The sequence below is a fragment of the Mytilus trossulus genome, chromosome 4 (genome assembly GCF_036588685.1).
Source record: "Mytilus trossulus isolate FHL-02 chromosome 4, PNRI_Mtr1.1.1.hap1, whole genome shotgun sequence".
In the NCBI taxonomy this organism is placed as follows: Eukaryota; Metazoa; Mollusca; class Bivalvia; order Mytilida; family Mytilidae; genus Mytilus; species Mytilus trossulus.
This window is the reverse complement of record NC_086376.1, coordinates 93,987,893-94,015,814: the sequence shown is the minus strand read 5'-3', so window position 1 is coordinate 94,015,814 and position 27,922 is coordinate 93,987,893. Positions and strand designations below refer to the sequence as shown.

The 27,922-nt window shown below is 32.4% G+C and overlaps 1 protein-coding gene across 2 annotated transcripts; it reads left to right on the top strand.

Moving 5' to 3' along the window:
- The first annotated feature begins 313 nt into the window (after positions 1–313).
- On the top strand, positions 314–14,241 carry LOC134716366 (short/branched chain specific acyl-CoA dehydrogenase, mitochondrial-like). Of its 2 annotated transcripts, none has more exons than XM_063579331.1 (11): positions 314–445; positions 3,438–3,600; positions 4,515–4,615; positions 4,984–5,190; positions 6,603–6,773; positions 7,055–7,180; positions 9,526–9,618; positions 9,892–9,981; positions 12,162–12,299; positions 12,624–12,723; positions 13,157–14,241. In XM_063579331.1, the coding sequence occupies exons 1-11, from the start codon at positions 422–424 to the stop codon at positions 13,225–13,227; spliced, it is 1,284 nt and encodes a 427-aa protein (XP_063435401.1). In that variant the 5' UTR covers positions 314–421; the 3' UTR covers positions 13,228–14,241. The 2 variants fall into 2 exon arrangements, with proteins under 2 accessions (XP_063435401.1, XP_063435400.1); XM_063579330.1 differs by having other exon boundaries at positions 407–475.
- Positions 14,242–27,922: the final 13,681 nt, after the last annotated feature.

The following is a 27,922-nucleotide window of genomic DNA, read 5'->3' as shown; positions in this document are numbered from 1 at the left end:
TGTCTTCTTCTTCTTTGATTACTAACTGCTGGTTTGGTCATTTTCTTTTAATTCACTTCTATGATTTCATTATAATGTTGTTTTACTATTGATATCATAAAAGTAAGTTAATTAGAGTGGTCGATGAAACATACGTCATTTGTATCAGCAATCAGAGGGGCCTTCGCATCCCGCCTTTATTCTTGTACTCTTTTCGGTAATAGACCAGATTTGAATTTCGCAAAATATATGAAATACGAACTTAAAATTAACCATATTATTTGTTATATTTTGACATAATTATCAATATTACTTATTTAGGTTGCACATAACCTAGATAAATACACACTTATAAAGAAGGTGCCATGATATAATATGTTTTTATTTTATTTGTAAGTGAAATCGCTTTGTTCAAACTGATTTGATTTCGAAAATTAGAATCATGGCGTACTTAAAGTCTGTCTCGGTAAGAAAGTTATGTAAAATTGAGAATTATGTTAGTTTTTATATTCTATGAGACCCATTATTACTGGGATACCTTCTTTTGTTTTATCTGTTCAATATATTTCTTATGAGAGAAGGTATGACGTCTATATCAATAGATTTTTAAATGACACTTTGGCTTCATTTGATTTTGGTTATATAATTTGCTTTCAGGATCTTTAAACAGCAACATCATCATCACCAATTACATCTTAAAAATTAGATAGCGGAACAGCATAACAGTTAAATAATAATTCCTTGAAAAAAACATAGTCAGAAATGTATTTCATTTTCATTTGGTTAGAAGCTTGGCTGACAAAAAGAGAACAACAAGTCACACTGGAAGGAGAAAGATCAAGTACTGCTAAAGTAAAATCTGGCGTACCACAGGGAACAGTTTTAGGACCATTGCTGTTTCTCCTATACATAAACGACATCGGGAATGACATAACATCAAAAATTCGCCTGTTTGCAGATGATAGCCTACTCTACCTAGCAATCTCGTCAAAGGATGACTGCAAACATCTACAAGAAGATCTCGACAAAATGGTAAAATGGACAAAAATTTGGCAAATGATATTCAATCCTTCAAAATGCTATGTCCTTACAATAACCAAAAAAAGGAAAACCATCAACTTCAACTACAACATCAATGGTCATATCCTGGAATCAGTTGCATCAAACCCATACCTAGGAGCTGAACTCACCAACACCATGTCATGGGACAAACAAGTTTACAAAGTTGTCACCAAAGGAAATAAAGCACTAGGCTTCATACGAAGAAATGTTGGATCATGTCCAGAGGAAGTTAAAAAACAAGCCTATCTTGCCCTTGTCCGACCGCACCTTGAATACGCTTGCAGCGCATGGGACCCTCACTTACAAAAACATATTTATCAGATTGAGATGGTCCAACGCCGTGCAGCACGCTTTATCAAAAGCAATTACTCAAGAGAGCCTGGAACAGTAACAACTCTTCTAGAAGAATTAAATTTAACACCACTAGAAATAAGACGAAAAGTAGCACGTATAACACTCTTTCATAAAGCCATCCATGAAAGAGTTGCTATACCTATTCCAACGCACATTATAAAACCAAGAAGAACGTCGAGACTCCATCAACCGAACACTAAAAGATATGTACAAATAAGGCCAAATAAAGATATCTACAAATACAGCTTTTTCCCTAGGACCATCAGAGACTGGAATAAACTACCAGATGAACTATTAGAGATCGAGAGCAGTGAGGAATTCAAGACCAAACTCACCAAGCTCCTCTGTAGTGGCTAGCAACACAGACAGTCGATACTGGTAGAAAATGTTTTTAACCTGCACCTGTATATAAATTTCTAGCACAATTTTGGAACCATTGGTTGTAAATATAGAAAGTTTATTGTCATGTTGGAGGACGTCAAAAGTTAAACCATACTTGAGTGATGGGTCGAAGTACCCTTTTGTCGTAGATGTAGATGTAGATGTAGATTGTGTTCTTGTACCTTTTTGGAATTCAGAGGTCAGAGATCATGGAGTTGTTCAGATCTGATGGGATATGATTTTAAAAACTGCTATAAACATATGATTAACGAACAAGAATTTACCTACCCCCTGCTCATAAACAGCAAAGTGGGAGTATTAATTTCGAGTAAGAAAACCTATCACTTTTATTTCTAAACATACACTGCAGTGGTCTTGTTAGCCCAAAATAAAAGGGCGCAGCGCCCTGGTTGCCCTGAGCCGTGCCCTTCTGCCCTGACATCGTTTCGGAAAAAAAAAACTTGTGCTGTTTTGTGAAAATTGCCTTTTGTTTCATCGATTGCTAATCAGAAGTTAAATTACATATACTTGTATGATTCCTGGTGATTGCCCCCAGGTAACGAGTTTAATCATGTCATTACAATCAATTATTGTGGATAAGACTTCAAAGGTGTTAATTACTAGGTGATTTAATTAAGACAATGTACCTTTTTGTCAGAAATATGATGAATGTGTCTGCATTTTCTTTTCGATCTTCAAGTCAAAATGGAAGATGATATGAATGAAGACTATCATGAATTTAGAATAGAATTGAGGTAATCAAAATAAAACTATGCCTTCACAGAAACGTCGTCCATTTCAACTTGTAAGCGACAAGCAGACGTAAACATGGAAAATAATTTTGGAGTTATTTCCCCTGAAAAAGCTTATTACAAAATTGTGCTCCTAAAATATTATCTAGCACTAGAAATAGGAAAAAACAACAAATTGAATTTAAATTGAATACAAAATAATATAAGAATGTTACCTTAAAGATATAAACTGTCTCATTACAAAAAAAGTATGAATGACTTTTCTTATGCAAATTTTATAGAATAAATAATCAAAACAACAACTTATGCATCTTATTAACAATATATACAGTAAAAAAATATGTGAAATTGTGATGCACGCAACGCGTAGACAAAAAAAATGAGCAGTGCCTCTCCTATCATAAAAAAAGTGCCCTGCCCTCCACTGGCACCCTGCCCCTTTTGAATTCTAGCTAGAGCACTGTACTGAGTACACACCATACACACATAAAGTACTGATTATCATACTCCAAACACCTGGTGTCACATCAAAATACTAGAATTACTCCAGCAACACTCTCTAAATGTTGGGAGTAAATTGATAGCTCATCTGTGACAGTTGAAGATGTGCAATCTACTGGTTTTAAATTTTCTTACATGTACCATCATGACTGTCCTACATGCAAATGACATGTACAAAAATGTATGTGAAGTATCATATTGCAAATATGGTGCTGCAATGAATTTGCCCTCTCTATTTGGAAATATTCTGTCTACTGTCACCTGTTTTTCTTCTTCTGATATGATTTTAAACATGATAAACAGTCTAATCAAAAACAATAATGGAGTTAACATATTCAAATATAAATTATGATTATATGTATATTTTTGTAGCTGCCATGCTCTTAGAGTATTATTCATGTTTTTCAGTCACTTCTAAGAAGAGCTGTCCAACAGTGTCCGAGAGGATGGAGCCAAAGATTGTACAGCATGTCAGCTTCAGGTCACAAAGTTCCATCTTCACATGGAGGTGAACAAAGAAATCTGCCAGTTGACTTGTTGTCTGACGAAGAAAAGATGATGAAGGAAACCGGTTTGTCTTTCATTGTACATGGTCCGAGGACACAGTTATCATCCTTTGGTTTTTGTTGTCTACCAATATAGTCCCTAGTGTGAACTGTGTATAACTTGCATTTTTTATTTGATATACTTTCCCAATTTATTTCTTGATATTTAATGCATGAAATATAAAGTTGGGGGATGAAACAACAGGTTAACAAACAATTGGGTGTTGAATCTTTATGTTAAGTAGTGATTTGGTCCAGTTTAAAAAGGTCAAATTTTATTACATCTGAAGCTGTCAAACTGAATTTTATACCCCCTTAACACAGAATTGTCAATATTTTGAGTTAGAGCTGGTAGAAATTCTATAAATTTGATATTATTTGCCCCACTAGAAGTACACTACACAGTACACTGTAAACATCTATTTGAGAAAGAACAGGTGTGTTCTTATTAATTTTAATTTATTGTCTAATAGAAATGCACTACGTAATAACTGTGTTCTCTGGCCACATGTATGTTTGACTCTCTTAACCAAAAAATAGTCAGTCATAAAAAACAAATGTCAATCTTTCACTAACAAAAATAAAATTGAAATCTCTGCCTTTAAGACATATAAGACATGCACTTTCATCGTTTTCAAACTAAAAAATATATACTATAATGTAAAATAAATATTTAAATAATAAAACTTTTCATGATACTAAAATGTTTAAAAACTCCTTTAAGTTCATTTATACAATCAATAAAGATTAAAAATTTACAGATTTATCTTCCTACTATTAAACATAAGTTGCAATGTCTTCACTAATAAAACTTGAGCATGAACACACTTCATAATAAAATCAAATTTTCATTAGAGTTAAATGCATTAAAATTATTGTTCAGAACATTAATGTAATTAAAAAGTTCTTCTCTTATATCTGAGTAAAAATTTATATTTAGTGGCTAAAATGGCAGCAGAAAAGATTCAACCTTTGGTCAGAGAGATGGATGCAAACAGCCATTTGGACTCATCGGTGCTTCAAGCTTTGTTTGATAATGGGGTAATTGTAAAACATATGTATACATGATTCCCAATTTTTACTTCATGTTAAAAAACTTTTGAATATATCTTTTTACGTACATGTATGAAATTTTATCTGAAAAGCTTAATTTGGGTTGTTATGTGCATTTAAGATTTTAATAAAAATGGTAATGTAAAAGTGAACCACTTTTATATAAAATTGAGAATGGAAATGGGGAATGCCTACAACAAGTACATATAAGAGAGAGCATCAAGCTTAAAGAATTTAGTTATTTACCGCACATGTGTATATGAAATAGAAAAAAAAATATTGCATGATCTTGAATGGATTGTATCCCATTAATTTACAATTGAACAATTATGACGTTATATTATTTTCATTTTTAGCTGATGGGTATAGAAATCGACCCAGAGTATGGAGGCACTGGTTCAACATTTTTTATAGCCAATCTGATTATAGAGGAATTAGCTAAAGTGGATGCCTCAGTCAGTGTATTAGTAGATGTACATAATACATTGATAAACAACTTGATTCAAAAATTGGGGACACAGGAACAGAAAGACAAATATCTTCCTCGACTTGCAACTGACACTGTAGGTTATTGTATGTTTTGTTTATGACCACACTAGTGTAATATCACAACATAGAAAGTCACACTATATGTTAATATCAATTGAAATGGCTTTACTAAAAAAAAAAAAAGACATAACATAAAAATTAATATACACTGAACAAAATTTGATCAATGACAGAATGTAAATACAAAATCAATAAAATAAGGGGTGATATGTTAAATAATTTCAGGAAAACAACTATAACTTTGAATAATATGCTGCCAAATTTAAAAATAATATACACAGATAAATGAAAATAATTATGTACAGTATGGGAGAACGGAAATATTTTTTACAAAATATAAATGATTTTGTTGTTCGTGGTTCAACAACAGGAGTGAAAATGTAAAGTCATACTAAACAATTATCAAAGCTAGAATATATTAAAAATATAGAGACAAGATATAATATTAAATAACAAAAAAGCAATACAAATTGTATGACCTTGTATCAACAGGTTATTGTATGACCTTGTATCAACAGGTTATTGTATGACCTTGTTTCAAATTGTATGACCTTGTATAAACAGGTAATTGTATGACCTTGTTTTAAATTGTATGACATTGTTTCAAATTAACATGAAAAATGATTTGAGAGTACTTAAAGCTAGTTAAAAGCCAAAAACAATTACATGTAATGATAAAAAAAAAAATGCATTCTGAGACTAATGTATATGATATGAATATTATAAAGACATAAGAATAGGTAGATGCTAGATTAAGAGATAATGATAGAAAAAAACAAATTTTTCAGGAAACAACTTGTAGATTTCAAATAGACAGTATCTACGTTGTCAATTATCTAGTGTTATTCTGCCTGTTTCTAGACAAGTTAGAATATTATTAGAATATCATAGACATTATTAAATAAAACTAATAGATCTGGTTTTTATAAATATTAATAAAGCCAAGTGAGTTATGATTAATTATGAGGGGTAAGAAAATGATTGTTTAATTTTCCACTTATTATGTATCACGATGTCACAATGAAAACTTGGTGATAAAGTGTATGATTGCTCATATAAAGTAGCATGACTTTTTGCTAAATTTAATTGTATTCCATGATTTATACAAGGCAATATTTTTTTGCTGAGTTGTGACATTCAAATGTAGTTGAATCACAACCTTAATTATGATGGATGATGTTTATTAACATAGATTTTAACATTTAAGTTTACAGATTTTATTGTATGAGCCGTAAACAGCGTCTTTGCCTCTTTAGACAATGCTCAACAAAGCACAGAAGATTCCTGATGATTCCGGATCATTGTCTTAATTTTTATGCTCTGGATATTATTCAACTGTTTACCAATAAGTCTTCAGGTTATACCAGAGATGCCCAATTATAAGCCTTAATGTTTTAAATTAATGGCACTATTTTTGTTTAAACAGGTTGGTAGTTTTTGTTTATCTGAGACAGAATCAGGGTCGGATGCTTTTGCAATGAAAACGTCAGCAGTGAAAAATGGAGATTACTATACAATAAATGGAACAAAGATCTGGATAACTAATGCTGAACATGCTGGCTTGTTTATGGTCATGGCTAATGCAGACCCTACAAAGGTATTTATAAAATACAATTCATCTGCTATCAGAAATAAAGTCATTATTAAGATTTTAAGCTCATAGTTTCTAGTTCTATTTATTTATTCCACCAATTGTTTGTTATAAAATAACATATCTTTAAAGATTTTTATTGGGATTTATTACAACACCAATGCAGTATATGTTCTTATGTTTTTTTTATATTAATTATGTAAGTAAATTTGAAACCAATTGTATTTTACAAAGTCGGAATATTGTGCATCCTTTATTTATTATGATGGATCACATGTTTATTTCAGGGTTATAAAGGAATAACCACATTTCTTGTTGACCGTGATACTGAAGGTTTATCTCTTGGTAAGAAGGAGGACAAACTTGGTATTAGAGCAAGTAGCACATGTCCGGTACATTTTGATAATGTAAAGGTAAATAAATGTATTTTCATTCAAAGTAGTCAAGCCTGTAAAGTCTACAATATCACATTGTATATATAAGTAATTAAACCATTGTAATCTACAATATCACATTGTATACATAAGTAATTAAACCATTGTAATATACAATATAACATTGTATACATAAGTTATTAAACCATTGTAATCTACAATATCACATTGTATACATAAGTAATTAAACCATTGTAATCTACAATATCACATTGTATACAAAAGTAATTAAACCATTGTAATCTACAATATCACATTGTATACATAAGTAATTAAACCATTGTAATCTACAATATCACATTGTATACATAAGTAATTAAACCATTGTAATTTACAATATCACATTGTATACATAAGTAATTAAACCATTGTAATCTACAATATCACATTGTATACATAAGTAATTAAACCATTGTAATCTACAATATCACATTGTATACATAAGTAATTAAACCATTGTAATCTACAATATCACATTGTATACATAAGTAATTAAACCATTGTAATCTACAATATCACATTGTATACAAAAGTAATTAAACCATTGTAATCTACAATATCACATTGTATACATAAGTAATTAAACCATTGTAATCTACAATATCACATTGTATACATAAGTAATTAAACCATTGTAATATACAATATCACATTGTATACATAAGTTATTAAACCATTGTAATCTACAATATCACATTGTATACATAAGTAATTAAACCATTGTAATCTACAATATCACATTGTATACATAAGTAATTAAACCATTGTAATCTACAATATCACATTGTATACAAAAGTAATTAAACCATTGTAATCTACAATATCACATTGTATACATAAGTAATTAAACCATTGTAATTTACAATATCACATTGTATACATAAGTAATTAAACCATTGTAATCTACAATATCACATTGTATACATAAGTAATTAAGGGCATATGATACAGTTTTGACCTGTATTTACAAGTTCATGAAAATTTGCATATAGGCTATTTTTTACCTGCTTAAATCAAATATGTAATAAAAAATATACCTTCATGTGCTACTTTTTGAGTAAAATGAGGTCGAAATTTGGTATATTTACTCAAAATGCAGATTTGTGGCTTAATTTCTTTTTCGGAAGAAAGACATAACTTTTTTGTTATAGAAGATAAACATAATTTTTTTTTTGTTAAATAATCGGTAATTTCTGTTTTTTATAAGTATCCTAAAAAATATGCATTTTTTTATTCAGAAATAACTCATATTCATCCAATGTTCATGAATTGAGGAAAAAACGTCATTTTTTACTGCATGTTTATAAAAATTAAAAAAAAATCCTCTATTTACAGATTTATAAAATTTGGGTCACATAATCGCCCTGCAAAATTAAACAAATTGCCGTTTTAAAAAAAAGGGGTCCATGAACTCGTTTTCAAATTAAATCAGTTTGAATGATAAAAATCAGTCAAAAATACATCTTTTCCCGATGTGTCGCAGTTTGAAGTCGCGAAAAGAACATTTTAGGTTAGCAACGTCATTACCTCCCCTGTAACTGTATCGTATGCCCTTAAACCATTGTAATCTACAATATCACATTGTATACATAAGTAATTAAATCATTGTAATCTACAATATCACATTGTATACATAAGTAATTAAACCATTGTAATCTACAATATCACATTGTATACATAAGTAATTAAACCATTGTAATCTACAATATCACATTGTATACATAAGTAATTAAACCATTGTAATCTACAATATCACATTGTATACATAAGTAATTAAACCATTGTAATGTAAGCTATTGTACCCTTTTAAAAAGGTAACCATCTGGCCTTAACCAATGAGAAAAACACACAACATCAAGTATATATTAAAGCCTCATTTACATGACTAAATGAAGGCAACCACCAACAAACATTAAATTTTGACCCTTGACATGAAAAACACATAAAACACATACATAATGTGTCTGGGTTAATGTTTGTTACAGCCTAAACCCCTTCCCTAGCTGAGGATAGTGCTGTTCCAACAACTGGTTAAAATCAGTTAGAAAAGGCTTAACTCGTCAGATAAAAACAAAGCACTAAAACATAATTTTTTCAATCTGCTCAGTTCACTAAACACCAAATCATGATAATACACATGTATCATGTCATGTTGATTTATCAGAGGATGATGTGTTCTTGTCACAATAGGTACTTGTGCCGATAACAATGGTATCTATATGCTGGAAAGTGTTCCAGTTGAGACTTTGTAATATTTTGTTTATAAATATGCAAACTACTTTCAGTATTACTTATCTTGTACCTGTAACATGTTATATTCAAAGGTTCCAGCCAGTAATGTATTAGGACAGGTTGGAATGGGATACAGATATGCTATTGAAATATTGAATGAAGGAAGAATTGGCATTGCTTCTCAGGTACATTTAGGTTAAACTTTTTTATGTTTAGGTAAAAAGTAACATATACTGGTAATAATGTCTTGAGTTAATCATGCAATCTTCATCAAAAGACAAATGTGTATGCAATATATGTCAAACTGAACATCGTCCAGAGTAAAAAAAATAGAAGATGAATTAATAGAGACTATTAAAGTCCTACCAGCACCACCAGTATTGACATAAACACTTAGAAATAAAATGACAACCACTGCCTGCAGTATAAATATTTATATTTTGTTTTGTTCTTTGTAGATGTTAGGTCTTGCAGAAGGATGCTTTAACAACACAGTTCCATACACTAAAGAGAGGAAACAGTTTGGTAGAAGAATCTGGGACTTTCAGGTAAATCAAATTATTAAAAAAGGCAACAGTAGTATACTGCTGTTCGAAACTCATAAAACAGGAATTTCTGTATCAACAAAATACAGTTAGGGGTGCTACCTGTACAAGTAATTTTATTTACTTGAAGAGGTAAAAAAATATATACTTATATAAGTGAATTATAATTTTGAATAATCTCCCTTTAATCTTCTCAAAAATTCACTTGTATAAGTAAAAAAAAATACAATCCCACAAATATTCTCAAATTTTGAAATGTAAAACATGCCTTTAATGATTTTTCCCAAGTTAGCTTATAATTTTTTATTGTATTATTATATATCTTTATTTACCAAAGTCATAACAACTATAGGCATACAACATATAAACTACAAAGTTTATGGAGTTCAATGTTTCATCTCATTAATTCATCTGAAACTGATTGTGCAAAGATCTGAAGTATTTGCACAGGGCCTTCTAAAATTGCTCCTTGGGGGCTTGTTAATGACAAATCAGATTTTCTTGTCCATGAAATTACACTCAAATGATTAGTAAAGACATCTGCAAAGGGCAGACAATTTAAAATTTCATTAGAGCAAAGAAATCCTAAGAATTTAAGAAAAGAAGATAGGATGACTTTTTCACATATATAAGTAAAAAAACCCTGATTATCTAAGGGACAGAACTTAGCCAATTATTTTTTTACCTATACAAGTTAATAAAATTCTCTTATTTACCGTCTTTTGGTATGTATAACGCGCACATTTATACCCTAGGTCATGTTTCTTGTAAGAGGGGTGCGTGTTATACACGACTACAAACAATTTCTTAGTCTTTTTTTCAGGTCCATACTCCGACAAAGATATTTCCAAGTGAAGTGAAGAGTACGGAATATTTTTGCTAAAACCTAGATTGTTTTTATGTTTTACATGTTATAATTGTAATATGTATCGCATTGTTCTTGATTTGTCATGTTTTATTCAAATAAAATACATTCTATATCTTTGTTGATAGGTTTATTGTGTAAATTTGTCCATCTGTTTGGCAATCCGGAAATTTGCCAAGTCTTAATAAAGACACAATAAAGCTTTTGCTGTCGATTAAATTAGCCTCTGTGTTCCTTGTTGTCATAACTTACTGTTTTTGTATGTGTTCATCATAGAGAGTTGAAGAAAAGTGTATGAAAATTGAATAAACCACGCTCGTTTTGAAAATATAAACCGCCATTTTTTCTAATGTATTGATCAGGTGATCGCAAGTCATGTGGGTCAGTCATGTGACTTAATACAAAGTATTGTAAAGTGATGATTTACTCTATGAGAAGTTTATTTTTATAAATACGTTTTTACTTTGTAACTTTTAAACTTTTAAACAACTTTTTAAAAACTGTTCAAGAAATAATGATTGAAAACATGATAATCCCATAATTGTCACCTGAACGAATTTAATTAGGAACAAGGTCAACCTGTCACTGAATTGTTTTGACATCGATTAGACCTGTTGATTGAGGTGTGATAATCCAGATTAACAGCTAGAATCATCAAACAAAAAATGAAAACAATGAGATTTTAACAATTTATTACAGCACTAATGACATTAATTATAATTATTAGACTGATTCGTAATTATTAAATTGTTTGAATCAGAACAATAATTTGGACATTTAATCTTGTCCTTGATACTCAAACCATTTATTAAATTTGGATTAAAATATTTATCTCAATCTAATAAAATTCTTATTCATTTGTTAGAATACTTTCAATTTCATATAAATTAAGTATTCCGTACAGAATTCTCCGACATTGGTGTCCATTTAAAAAACTTCCTGTTTACCGAAAACTTCCTGTTTGCCGATTTTGGAGCTGTAACTTTTCCGAAAATGTCTAGAAGTATTATACAAACAAGAAACTTTTTTTCTCTCGTTTCTTGGACCAGAAAGGGGGTGCGCACAATACATCAATGCGCGCTATACATACCAAAAGACGGTATATAAGTATCCTACAAATTTACTTATATAAGTATACAAAAATTTACATCTTCAAGTAAATACAAATTACTTGTACAAGTAGTACCCCTGAATGAAATATTAAGAAAAATCTATGGATTTAAAATTAGAAAGTTCATGTAAGACAAATTTTATATTTGCTTTTGGCATCACTCAAATCACCAACATTGTATTGAAATTAATGATTTATCATTTACAGGCAATGCAGCATCAGATAGCTCATGTTGCAACTCAGATCGAGGCTTGTCGTCTGCTGGTATATAATGCTGCAAGGAGGAAAGAAGCAGGAGAACCATTTGTAAAAGAAGCAGCTATGGCAAAACTTTATGCTTCAGAGGTATTCAATATGAGTCTTATAAACTTTTGAACAAATTTCTTTCCTTTCTAGATAAGCTATATTAGTAGTTATGCATTTTTGATTTGAAACATGATACTTTATATCTGAAACGTAGAGTTTCAAGTACGTTTTTAACAAGAATGATTTTCCTGTTGTATATTTTTTTAGAATTTTTCAATTACACAGACATAGTTTTATACATTTTAGAATTTTAGGAAAACATTATGATTTGTGAAACAATTGAATAATTGTTTATCCTTACAAGAAAAAGCAGTGTGTTTACTTTTGTTGATATTAATCTTTATTGATGAAATAATTTAACAGGTTGCTTCTTTAACAACAACAAAGTGTATTGAGTGGATGGGTGGTGTTGGATTTACAAAAGATTACCCCATAGAAAAATATTATAGAGACTGTAAAATAGGTAATATATAATACTCTCTAATATAGAGACTGTAAAATAGGTAATATATAATACTCTCTAATACAGAGACTGTAAAATAGGTAATATATAATACTCTCTAATATAGAGACTGTAAAATAGGTAATATATAATACTCTCTAAATTAATTTATTATTTGCATCGGCATTCTCATGTCATATTAAACAAGTTGGACAATATTGCAATAATTAATTTCACATTTAAGTCTATCCTTCACACAATTATTACTGAATTTGCAGAAGCATAGTTATAATTCTACAACAGATGGTTGAACATTTGAACATTTTTATTTGAGTATTTCCAAAGTTTGTAAAAGTTTCTTTATCTTTTAATATAGTTTTCAAGATAATTATTTTCTATCATGGGTTTCTTGTATAAGGGAGTTAAATTTATGATATCTTCATTCTCTTTTTAGGAACTATTTATGAAGGAACATCAAACATTCAGTTAAACACTATTGCTAAATGTATTGAAGCTGAATCTTGATGGGATTGTGAATATTCCATTGAACTTTGACATCAGATTGGCATCAAGACACAGCTTACAGTGATTGTGTGTTACAGAAAAAAGACTGGGTTTAATTTCATCTGTCACTGAATCTCTTAAATAAAGTTAGACTGTGATATGTATGTGTGTGTATGTTACAGTAAATCCATTTCAATATGTGTCAAAAACTATAAAGCTAAGTTTGTGAATTTGCTAGAAGGGCTGTGAATTAACTGTAATATTTGTTGACTTCCTTTTGAAGGGGAACAATTGTTATTATATTTTAATCAAACCATGGCATAGGTCAAATAAATGATCAAAGACTTACAAGCCAGTGCTCTTATAATTTATGGACAGAATTCATGCCAAAATAGCTTTATAGCTGTATATTGTTCTTATATAACATGAAATGAGGTGTTTTTATTTATTATGGTATTTATTGTTTTTCATTTATGGACAAGATTTTTATAGAAAAAAATATTTACATGTAATTCTCATGATCCTTGAAATATGGTATATATATTTAAGTTAAATGGTAACCTTAACTTGTAAACAAGTTGTTTTTATCAAAATTGGAACAAAATATCTCAGGAAAAAATGATAGAATTTGTAAACAAACATGAAGTATAACTCTATGTGTGGAACCAATGCTGTTGTGTTTACTTCAACAAAGTCTACTAAAGTGTTTGCCTTAATTTGCAGGGATGTCAACTTGTGAAAAAGTTTAATTAAGACCAGCAAATTCTAGTCAAATTTCAGTTGTAAAATGTTAAGATTATGGGTATAAATTTTCTTTTATTTGTAGAATTTATTGACAAATTCATGATGCATTATTGAAGTATCCACATTTCTATGGAGATTTTAAGTTATGATTATTGAATATATTGTAGGGAATATCAGGCATTCTTTAATTAATGATCATTTGTTATTGTATGTGTGAACTTTTAATGTTGTTATATTTTTCACTAAATCATGTATTTGACAAAAAACTAAATAAAGGAGTAATAAAGTGTTCATTATATTTTTAATATTAGGGAATAGATTTTTCCAGAGAATAAAGGCAAAAACAGGTATAGTAATGGACAGACTCAGTTAACCCATCTGACGGAAAGATATACTTTGTCTGAAGCTTCACAATATTGAGTTGTACATGTTTATCAAATTTTAAATCTACTGTTCAGCCACTTCCTGCTTGTTGATAGTGTGAAATTTAACAACGTTCATCATACACGGAAACATTGTTGTCCCAAGTTTTTCTTGTCTTTATTCAGCCACATACATCCTATTTTATACACTTTACAATTACACATGTATTCTTGTTTAGCATTTAGTTACAATATTTTGATATACTTAAAAAAGATATACACCAAACGGTGGCATTCTACAAACAAAGATTTCAGTTGATGTGGTGCACCTCACAGATGAAAAAAACTTTGCATTTGCTTAATTGAATTGGAATGGTAATATATGAACTTATTCCCTCACATGTGAAAAATTTACTGCACTGAAAGTTTTGTTCTTGTAAGATGAATTAACTGAAAGAAATAAGGGTAAATGAATCCTTTCTAAATGATGAGTTGAGTTCAAGTGTGTGTGATATATACTTGTTCCTAAATCAAGGATAAACTGCATTAAAAATAGATTATAACTGATCATTTACTTACATCTTTAAAGAAGATTCAGTTATGGTTCCTATAATGAAAATGAGAATGGAAATGGGGAATGTCAAAGAGGCAACAACCTTAATAGAAAAACAAAGGATAAAAGATATTCATCCATGACACTAAATCATAACACGCACAACAAAAGTTAAAAAAACAACCTCATAAAGCAAAGGTACAGCACTTTCATTGCTGTTATTTGTCTAAAAGTCACAGGGAGGCACCTTCATATGATTGTCACAAAGGTTTGAGAGTTGAAACACTAAACATTAAGTCTTTTTAAAAGTAATCATTTGACCTACATGTGCCTATAAAGACAGGAATGTGACAATTTGTTCATTTGTTTCATATATTGATACGTTGCTGAGCTATTATCGCTTTGAGCCATTATTTTTGATATATGTCTTGAAATTCAAATTGATTATTTTACAAATACAAAGATGAATATTAAAAAGTAAATAGACATTTTATAGAATTAGATTTTCCAAATGCACTTGAAAAGATCTGTTACCTAAAAACTTTTTATTTTACAACTTTGACAATCTGTACACGCCAATATTTTTCTTTGCAGTAATATGCAGAGTTTACCTGTCAAAATTATTATCTGCTGTCCTATTTAATCATTCTTGTCTGGTCCTATTCATAAAGAAATAGTATAGTGAGAATCATTGTTAAGTCCTAAATAATTGTATAGTTGTGTTGAATTCCAGACGTCAATATGCTGGTGTTTCTTAACCATTAGTTTAAAGCCTTGTCTCTATGGTGGTGGTATCAGGTGCTTCTGAGGTGCAAAGAGGTCTTGCATCACATGTGTCACCTCTCATGTTGCTCATGTTTATACAAAGCTGGTGATAAGTCCAATCTGGTAGGTCAGATTCCATGTGAAGAGGACCGTGGTCATATCTTTCGTTATCTGTGAAGCTTATTTTCCATAACGGTCAACCAACTCGTAGAGCTGCTAATGATGTAATGTTTCCCCGACTTCTTAAGTAATTTTGTGGTACATATAATTCCATGTGCACTTCAGGGATGGGCACGATTACTGATTACATGAAGGATTTTTGTGCAATCGATTAATAATCGATTACTCAAATTTTAGTATGTAATCGATTACAATCGATTACTTTATCAAAAGTAATTACATTACTTTTCGATTACTGTCGATTACATACTTCAACATTTCAACAAAAAATAACATGAGTAAAACACAATTATATTGCTCAACATTTGAATAGTGGAAATTAAGATCTTTACAAAATGCATCATTCAAAGTATTGCATGTTTCTAAATTATAAGTTAATAGCTGCTTTTTATATCAAATCTCTTGATGAAGATTAGAAATATTTAAAAAATCTTGAAATTTTGACTTTCAACATAAATGAAAGATATGTCATCGCATTGCAATAATCGCTTATTCATAAATAATTGTTTTTCAAAAATTAAGCTATCTTACTGACTTACGTTAGCTTTTTTGTTTGTACTCTTTATAACAAAAACAATTAGCATAGTTTATTATAATGTTTAATGGAAATATGAAAATAACCATAATTAATTAGTTCAGCTAATTTTTAAGATCAAAATTTATTTTTATAATGACATGCATGATTTAATCCTTTTGTTTGGATAACAACACTAATTACAGATTATTTAACTGCCACTGGAGTACAATTTATAACCTGGGGCCAAATATTGTAAATTTCCTTCTTAATTAGACATAAGATAATTGAAATAAAAACAAAGTATGTTTGTTATTGATTAGACGACTTTGATTATCTCATTAGTAAAGGCAATTTTGTTAAGATTTGTAACTTCTTCAATCAAATTATATAAAAAATATATATTTATAGTGTCAAAGGGATACATGTATATGTATTTCTGAAAAGAATTGCTATGCGTTGCCATTGGTTCATTGCTAAAGGGATTTATGCTCTTTTTTAATTTAATTTATATACAAATGTACATTTATATCATAACATTTAAGAAATCAACTGTTTATCTTTTCTAAGCTTTAATTTCAACTCTGATTGAAAATGATGTTTTCAGGAAATATAATACAAATAAGCTTACTACTTTTAAAAATGTAGTACAGAACTTAACCAAAGACAGACACATTTCTTATTTAAGATCTATTTTATCATTTCAAATCTATTTTCTTATTTAAATATTAAAGCTCTAGAATTATTGACAAGCACATACATCCATTTGTTTCAAACACTAGATATAAAAGTAAATTTAGGTAGGGGATCTGGTTACTCATAATGCAGCTTGAGACAATAGATAAAAATAAGGCAGTTGCTTAACTCTCAAGTATTGTTGATGCATAATATTTTATCTGTACTGCAAAGTGATAACATGCATATTTACCTCTGAAATAGATTAATTTTCATCAAACTATTTTACTAAAGTAATCGAAATGTAATCGAAAAGTAATCGATGATTACATCCAAATTTTTGCTGTAATCGATTAAATTACGATTACATGTAATCGAAAATGTCTTCGATTACAGATTACTGTCGTTTACTTGAAAAAAATGTAATCAATTACAATCGATTACGATTACCCCATCCCTGGTGCACTTATGAAGCATTTACACTTGGGGATGAGGTGTCATGTGCTCTCTATTTGTATAATTCACTGGCTGTAGTTTCTCAAATTAATTCCTGTCCTAAGCTGAGCTAATATGTAAAACTTTCGTTTGTTGTTCGATATTGTTTCCTTAAAAGGCACCTGCGTTTTTATGATGTGTCTCATTTGCTCAAGTGTGTGTCAAGGATGTCAGCATCTGTATTACTGTATATGTTGGCATGTATATAAATCTGTCTTTATATATTCTACCAGTGAAGGCACACCTTCAGTACGAAGTAATAATATCCAAACACAAATATAATAATAGTCTGTACACTATTCAGATATGTCCATATATTCCATCACCAGAATCACACATCAAGTCTTATTTATGGAATTTAAGATTATTTATAATACTAGTAATAACTTTCATCCCACACACAAGTACTACTTAATTGTCATAATTATATCTTAAAATCCTGGTATCTATGATGAGTATATTTAGCTAAATTTGACTGCTAAAGTCTCTGTCCTGTGTTAAGGAGCTAGTAGCTTTGCATATGCAGGTTGAATATAAGGCGTGTTCTAGAATCAGGTTCAACATACAGGCTAATAAGGATCCATCGGAAACCGATATTGTTTGGTCTTGTCTACAGTTGTTTTGCTCTCAGTTTGATTTGAAGTTTCCTAATCGAAATTTTCCTCGTAGTTCAGTATTTTGGTGATTGCTTTTATGCCCCACCTATGATAGTAGAGGGGCATTATGTTTTCTGGTCTGTGCATCCGTTCGTCCGTCTGTCTGTTCGTTCGTCCGTCTGTCCCGCTTCAGGTTAAAGTTTTTGGTCAAGGTAGTTTTTGATGAAGTTGAAGACCAATCACCTTGAAACTTAGTACACATGTTCCTTATGATATGATCTTTCTAATTTAAAGCCAAATTAAACTTTTGACTCCAATTTCACGGTCCATTGAACATGGAAAATGATAGTGCGAGTGGGGCATCCGTGTACTTTGCACACATTCATGTTTTTTGCTTATTCGTGTGACCGTCAATTGAACTTTCTCTTAGATTCAGCATTTTTATTATTTTCCTTTTCTTTTTTCCCTGCTTCAAGTTTCAGTAGTACTGTTGGCTCTGTTGTTAACAATGCTTTGCTACAATATTCCATTACTGATCTTACAAGGTTGTGATATAGTGCTTTCTCTGTATTTACCGATTTGTTTCACTTTTTTTGGGTCAAATTTCTATTTGTTCTTCATTCAAAGGTATCTGTGTGTTTGCAATGAACTGACACAATTCTATACGATTGAAATCACCAAATAACTCCTTGTAAGACATATTGCCTTGAATTGAAAAACGTTCATCAATTTCAGCATTGTTTCTGAAAAACTGCATTACAAAGAGAGATATTGTTACCAGCAACAACAATCAGCAACACAAAATCTGTAGCTTTATAACTAACACCAGCCTAAATGTTTGATAGCTTGACAGACACTGTAATAATGAACTTGCTTTACATTACAACCTTCGAAGATGTCTGATGACTTTTATCAAGTGACTGTATAATATGTGTTCTAATGATAGATTAAGAGCTACAGAAACTGTTTATTATAAAACTGATCTGAGACTGTAGTATAGTCAAAGAATTGATTAACAATACATAATCCCTGTTACAAAATTGACTCCTTCTAAACAGACAGTTGTTCAGGTATCTGCTACGTATACATGTTTTTGGAAAAAAAAATTGCAGTTTTGCAATGAATGTTTCATTGCAGATTTGAGGATTTTAAACTATTTTGGAAACAAATGCGATTTTAGATGCATTCTGCACCAATGTGTATGCAGAGACGTATATAGGTCTCTGGTTTATGTGACTTAATCCATCCCGCACTACTATCTCGAATTTAATTCATGTTTTCATTTTGTTCTCAGTTTGCCATGCGAACTCGTTTTATGCAGAAAATTTGGGACTCAGTTTCCTTGTATGCAATGTAGCTCTCCAGAATTCATCACTTGTTAAATTTTTGTTATATTTCAATAAATAAGCCCCTGGAATATACTGAAACTAGTTAAAAACCAGAGGTTAGATTACGTGAGCCGGTAAAGTAAGATTCTTTTTACGCTTTATCCTGTTTTATGACTCCACCAGCTACAATTTGCGAACTTAAAATGAAAGGCCCTCTAAAGTTGAACATTTGTCATTGGTTTATCAGTCAAGCTTGTTGGCTGTCCCAATCGACCTATTTTGACTTCGTTTCAGAGACACAATTTTCAAACCTTAAAATGAAAATGCATATTTAATAAGCATAACTTTCTAATTCAAATTATTATAACCAGTAACGTGTTGCACTGACAGTTTTGTTCGGTTAGGCTTTGTCAAATGCTTTGGCGATTTTTTCTGTGTCCGGACGAATCCCATCTCTTTAGCACTTCTATGAATTCAATATTGCCAACATGTTCACTTCTTTGTATGTGAAGCATAGCCAGACACAATCTGCTTTCCGTCATTATTGCCCTGCTCCATGTTTTAAGGCGCGTTATGGCAGAAAACGATCTCTCACAACTAAATAAGAACAATGTCTATTTATTCACACATGTCTTTAATGTAGAACAATGACCACGGTCATCTGTAATGAAACATAAAACATTATAAGCAATAATAGGCACAGTTCAGTCCATAGTTATAAGTAGCAAATGTACATAAGCAATTATAACCCTCTATCTCCCCTTAAGTTTTTGGTTCCTGTAATGTTCCATTAAAGGTGGCAAATACTTGTACACTGTAATATGACTAAGATGATATCACACTAATCTCCGTTAGTTGAAATGCGAACTCAAAATTCAAAATGTCAATGTCATGATTGTTAATCCATACTATAATCTGAATGCCAGGCAGGTGGTCTACTAGCACGACTAGATTTACGTTGTGGAGTAATTTCTGTCGGAGTAATAATCAAAGGAGGAGTGTTGGTGGTCGGCTGTGTTCCTTTGTTCACTAGTGGCGTTTCCGTGAATTCCAAACGACGGCGCTCATGATATGTGTTTTCAACTGTAGGACTTTTGAATGAAGAAAGTCCTGTCTTGGGCGTTTCCGGAATGTGAAGTTTTTGCTCGCTAGGCAAATCTTGTGAATAGCTGAATTCTGGTGTAGAGCTGTCCTTGGAGTCTGAAGTTGTCTGACCAAGTGGATAATACTTTTCACGAGTAGAATCTTTAGGAGTGTCTATTAATGTATCAGACGTCGGTTGTGGTACTTGTTTTGTGTCCAATGATGACGGGACAGGTACATTCTTATAAAAAAGGTCATCTTGTATGGTCTTTGTTGTTTTGGTGCCCTTGACAGGAACATACTTTCTGAGAAATTTCCTGTTGCGTAAAGTTACTCTCCCAGAGCCATCCACCTTCACAGCATATTGATCAAATTGGCGGACTTCAATGATGATGCCAGTTTTGTCCCATTTGAGTGGGAAATGCCCTACTAGTATTTGGTTTTGAATACGCACACAATCGCCAGTTGCAGGTTGAGGCAATCTTTTGGTATGTTCTGATTAGCGTTCACCCTGTTTGATGTGGCGGTTTCTTAAAGCTTCTTCACGGGCATCTAACGTTTCCCTCCAAGTATTATGAGGAGAATATCTTCCTGGTGGAATGGGAATGAAATCCCTGATTGGATGACCAAAGACGCACATTGCAGGGGAAAGTTTTGTGTCTCTATCAGGTGTATTTCTGTACTGAGGCAAGGCCCGTTGGAATGCATCCGTGTCGAGATCACCTTTAGGACCAGTGTCGTCAGCAATCATGCGTTTGACGGTTTTTACTCCAACTTCCGCCCTGCAATTGCTATGAGGGAAGGACACTGACGATAGGCGATGGTGTACACCCCAGTCACGAAGAAACTGTCTTGTAGCAGTAGAGGTAAATTCAGGACCACCGTCAGATGCTAGTTCGTCGGGAATTCTAAAAGTGACAAATGTGCGTCGAAGACAGGTTATGAGTCCGGCTGCTCCATTTGATGATCTTTCAACAATTGGCCAGTTTGAGTATCGATCAACTATGACCAGATAACAAATCCCTTTGTATTGAAAAAAAATCAGAACAAACACATTGAAACGGGTAGTTAGACATTAGAGGTGTAGATGGAACACTCGGGTTAGAAAGTGCTATCCGATTACAATGGTTGCATCCGGCTCTTTGTGTTGAAATAGCAGGGGTAATACCTGGCCAAAAAACTGATGACTCTGCTCTAGAAATCATTGTTGTTACTCCTTGTTGAGCTGCGTGTAAAGCAGACAACACTTCATCTCGGAGGCTGGGGGGAATGACGATTCTGTCCTTGTATATTATAACACCATCAATAGTGTGAAGGTGTTCACGCAATTGGAAGTATTCCCGTAATTGCGGAGGAAATAAATGACGAAATTCAGGTGTACCAGACTCAATTAAGTTGATAAGTTCATTCATATTGTCGTCACTTGCTGTAGCGGTACGAACTCTGTCCCAAGTGACAGATTTGACTGCAAGCGAATCAAGCGATGATACGGCTGATATAAAGACACTGTTATCTATTTCAGTAGCATCCAATTCTGAATCTTGATGATGTATGTCTGATAAAAAAGATGTAGCAGGTGGCAACGACAGTGTACTATTCTTGGTGGCTGCTATGTCATCTAAGAGAATAAGTTTTTCAGGATCCCTAGTTGGGTGACGTGACACACCGTCAGTAGCATGATGTTTGACGCCTGGTATATGAATCATCCGGAAACGATATCTGAGTGTTTTCTCTTTCAAATTTCGAAGGCGTGAATTCGAGATGTCTTCTAAAGATCTGTCACTGAATATTTTCAGGAGTGGTTTATGGTCAACTGCTATAATGAGATCGTCGCATCCCAGTACAAAATACCTCGCTTTGTCCAAAGCGTCGACGACGGCTAGCGCTTAACGAGATTCAGCTGGATGTGAAAATCTACTCCCGACAAGAGTTAATCGCCATCCTGTGTTACAACAGAATGGTTCACTTCCTTTGCAGGAACAATGTTTCTGAAATAGCCAGAAGCCGATACCAGTTTTTGACCAATCTGTAGCAAGACATGTCGGTTTAATTTTATCAAAGATGCGAACACCCTCTTCTATTTCGCTTATAATAGCAGCTTTCGATTCATCGAACAGTATGTTGATGTGTTCATCCCAGAAAAATGGTGTTCCTTGTTTCAATAATTGCCTGAAGGGAAGCATCTTATCAGCCATTCTGAAGGCGTAGTAGACTTGATTAACAAGACCAAACCATGAACGTTCATCCGTGATATTTCTAGGTGTTGGGAAATCTAGGATCGCCTTAAGGTATTTCATGCAAGGACGGACAGTGTTGGACTTGATCTCAAATCCAGCGAATTCTACAATATCTTGACCGAATATGAACTTCTCAGGATTGAGAGTGATGCCATGACGACCACAGATGTCGAGCCATTGTACAGCTTGAAAAAACTTTCCTCAATTGAATCAGCCCATAGGAGGACGTCATCGACACATTTGGTTTTGTTTGGAAAATCGGCAACAATTTCATCATATCGTCTTGTATAGGCGTCGCCTGAAGCTATGTAACCTTGCGGAGCCGTCTTGTAACGATATCTGCCCCAGGGTGTAATGAAGGTAGTCAGATGGCGATCTTCTTCAGGTACACTATGATAGCCGTTCCAGGCGTCAAAAACTGTTTTCTTCTTTCCATTCGGTACTGATCTAGCCTGGTGAAAAGGTGAAGGCGTATGGTGTGTTTCAAGTGCATGCACATTAAGGGGTTGAAAATCAACAGTGCGACTTGGTTTTCCATTTTTCTTAGCACATACGACCATTCTATGGCACCATGTGACAGGTTCCCCAACTGGAACAGGTTCCAATACGCCAAGTCGGACGTCTTGATCAAGACCAGCTTTGACTACCTCTTTCCAGTGGATTGGTACTGGAACTGGAGTGTGATGAGCCACAGGTTCAGCTTCGGGATCCACCATCAATCGCATTGGTGGTCTATCCATCAGTGGCAATGGCTGGTGATCACATGTATTAGTCCAGTCAAACTAAGATTTAACCTCAAACTAATTGCAACAGAAAATGTTTTAGTTCTAATCTATAGCATTATGCCCTTTATATACACAGAAAAAAGTCCCAAAAAATCTAACTTGCGAAAAACTCAAAATCAACATTTTTAATTTCCTATGGAAATTAACATTGGAAGTGGAGATAACTCTTACAAAAATGAGTCTTTTTAGGTAAGTTTTTGGTTGTTTTTCTTGAAATTTAGGAATAGTATGTTACTTTGATGGGGTTGTAAGTTTGTATTTGACTTAATTATATAATCTTCTACTCATTAAATGTACAAAACCGAAATGTTATGGTAGTTTTATTTTTTTCGTGTATTTTTCATTAAAGAAATTGCAAATTTGAAGCTTAGTGACCATTTTGAAAAAATAATGTGAAAATTTGGTATTGTTCATACCTGCATATTAAATTTTTTCAGCAACTTACCTATCTTAAGAAACTTAAAACCACAAAAAGAAGAATACATGCTTAATTATTTTAATTAAATTTGCGATTCTCAACCTTTACATGTTGAAAAATTCAATAAATGGTAAACTAATTAATTACGAAATCGAGATTATAGCTTGACAAAAGATAAGAAAACACCTTTAGAATTGTTTGTTATACTCTAAAGACCACTTAAAAATCAAGAATAAATACATTCTGATGAACAGAAGCGGTAAAAATATAATTTTGTATCAATTTTAATGGATATTTCTGTCTTTTTTGCAAGAGTTATCTCCCTTCTCAATGCAAATCTCCATAGGAATTTTAAATGGTGATTTTTTTAGTCTTCCTCAAGTTAGATTTTATAGGACTTTTTTTCTGTGTGTATTTGGGGTATAATGCTAAAGATTGCAATTTAAAATCTTCTGTTGCAATTACTTTCCGGTTAGGGTCAAATTTATGCTAGATTGACTGGACTATATTGACAGTACTAGATTTATAATAGTCCATGAGAAATTGTTTTATTTTTTTAAGGTTGTCTTCAGTTGCTGGATAATGCAAGTTCTTTGGCATTAGAGGTGACAGTTTCCGTTGAGGACAGTTACATGTGGTATCTACGCTGTTAACACTTCCGGTGTTGTTTGTGATGTTGTGAGAGTTTACAGTACCGAGAGTTTGTTGCGTATCGTCAATTTCACCAATTGTTGGGAAGCTGTCGGAGATCATTCGAAGAGCAATGCAAGCTTCTCTGCTGATAAATAGCTTATCAGAGTTGTCAGTAACATATGTCATTTGTCTCGTTTCGACATGTCTGCCTTGGTCATCTTTGCCTGAAATGCGGAGTATGGTTGCACCAAGGATCGTGATACCTTTGTTGTTGGCAGCATGCATTTTCATATTGACCGGGATTAATTCAGTCTGATTTATTCCTAGACGATGGATGACCTTGATACCGGCTAGGCAGCTCTGGCATCCTGTATCCGCCATGACAGATATTGCAACAGTATTTGTTCTTTTTGTCATGTCGAAACCAAATGCTTCATAATCTTCGGTAATATTCTTAAAACAAGGTTGACGAAGGGTTGTGGTTGCGATGCCTTGCTGATCCAGGTATCTGACAGATTATCATAAAGATGATGGTCTATGGCTAGCGTTCTACCATTTATTTTATATGAATTGCTGGACATGCTACACAGTGAATCAAAAACAGCACCTTCACAATCGTCCGTATTTTGAGTAGCCGTACCAGTTTTTGATTTGTCCTTGCTCCTACAAACCTTTTCAAAGTGGTGTTCACGGTTGCAGTATCCACACTTATGGCCATATGCAGGGCAAGCTGATTTTCGGAGACGACCTTGTGAACTTTTGCCTTGTCCCTTTTTGCCACAATATGTACAAATTTCATTTTTGTCCCTCACGGCTGTCTGTTTTGCCTTTCTATAAGAGCTGCTAGCTGCTTGAACTGTATGCGAATCAAGTAATCTAGATGCAGAACGTTTCCCTGAATCTTTTGCTTCAACGAATTGAGTGACTTCTTCGAGGGTCATGTCTTGATTTTTGTCACCGAGGAGATCTAGTTGAATTTCTGGATCAGAAATGCCTCGTGCAAGCACGTCACGAATAATTGTGTCTGTATAGTTCACATCTGTGTTACATAGAGGGCACTGTATGAAGAATTTGCTGACACCAGCTTGTCCTTGCAAACGTGCACAAAAGCTACGCACTGGTTCGTCATGGTGTTGGCGCATATTATGAAGTGTGACTCTGGCAACCATCGTATTTTCTTCACGAACAGCAAGTTGCTCGATTGCAGCTAACACTTCTTGCACAGGTTTGTTTGTTAGACTACCCCCTGCTGATCGTGTCAAGTCCTTGCGTAGCTGTTCATCGCAGCATTCTAGAAGCTGAACTACCTTGTCAGGGCCGGCAATTTTCGTTGCTTCAACATAATCGGACCACCGTGATTCAAAATATGCCCATTCCTCACTAGTTCCAGCTGTTGATATAACCGGTCTTTTTACTTTTTCTATTTTCGCTGCTGTGACTGGTCCCGGAGCGTGTGTTGTACTGTGAACAGTGATGAGTACAGCTACGATTGCTGCATCAAGATCGTCAGTGCCATAATCACATCCAGGTATTGGACACTGTACTGCAGGCATTGTCGTAAAAGTGTTGTTCTTCACAGGTCTTCATTAATTACTGGCCGTGGTCATAAATAAGAACAATGTCTATTTATTCACACATGTCTTTAATGTAGAACAATGACCACGGTCATCTGTAATGAAACATAAAACATTATAAGCAATAATAGGCACAGTTCAGTCCATAGTTATAAATAGCAAATGTACATAAGCAGTTATAACCCTCTAACAACTGCAAGACTCAACTGGCAAGGCTAACAGAGTCAATAGTATGACATAGTATTTGTGTTATGTTCTAATTCGTAACCTCAACCGAGCATTAAACATTTATCAATATAATACAAAACTCTCACTTGGGAGTTGCCACTTGCAAAAGTCAAGTGCATTTTTATTCAGGTAATAAGTACACTGAGACTGATCCAACAAGCATACATTGGGATTTCTTGCTATTTATCGTCATATCATTTTCTTTACACCATTTAATAACATTGTCTAAGTCTTTATTCAAACATATATCTAAATTTACAATAAATTTAGATGACAAATGTAAAGTTGTATTATCAGCATATAGATCAGATTCTGTATATTCTAAGGTTAATGGTAAGTCATTTATATAAATGAGGAACAATACAGGTCCAAGTATAAAACCTTGAGGAACTCCAAAAGTTACAGTTTTATTTTCTGATTCAGTGGTTCCTAACTTAACTTTTTGCATTCTCTGAGAAAGGTACGATGAAAAACATTTTACAGAGTGGTCATCACATTTGTATAAATTAACTTGAGTTTTGATAAAAGCCACGGTATATTGTGATTTACCGTATCAAAAGCCTTCTTAAAATCTAAAAAGAGAATGGCGCTAAAATTTCCATTGTTCAATTCCTCTAACCATTTATCAATTATTTTAATGAGTGCTGTATGAAAGAATGTTTTTTCTCAAAATCCAGCCGGACAGCTGTCCAACTATGTATTGATATACCATGAACCTTAACCATTTATTGTTGATGAGGTTGTGTTAATAAAATATTTGTATTTGTATATGTAAAGCAAAATTACATCCGGGTGAAATTTGATCCCGAGGAAAAAATGTCACAGTAGTTGTTGTTATTTTTTTATCCGGAGGAAAATATTTCCCTGGGATATTTTTTCCTTTGCCGTGAAATTCTATCTGGGTAGTTAACTTATTGAATAGTTATTTGAAAAAACTTATCCTTTAAAAATACTATGAAATAATAATAGTGTATTTGAAATATAGCGAAATTGTTAAAAAAAAATGTATTATAATGGGAAATAATTTCACAAATTTTCCTTGAAAAAAAATCCTTAAATATTCAAGTCAGTATCATCTTTTTAAAAAGAAAATTATCATGAAACATAGGGAAGAAAACCAGAAGTAATTTCAAAGATAGTAATTGTGAAAATAATATCATAACTATAAATATTATAAGGTAAGTGAAATACATGTCAAAGTGAGTTGTTTTCAGATCTCAGTACAAATATAAATTTAAAAGTAAGGTATCATGATATTTTAACTATATAAATAGTTTTGTCTGGGGACAGAGATGTAGGTGTTGATTATATGGAAATCAGATAAATCATAGCAAAACAATATATTGGAACAAAAGCATGTTTAACAGCTGGATAGTATTTACTTGTGAAATTTTATCTGTCTTATTAAATCAAGTTGTAAGTCATCTTTTTTTATATAAACATGATAAATGAATATATAAACAATAAGATTCAAGGAAAAATGTCACTATGAAATAGAATCAGAAATATATTATATTAATATCTTTAAAATATAAATTGCTCATAA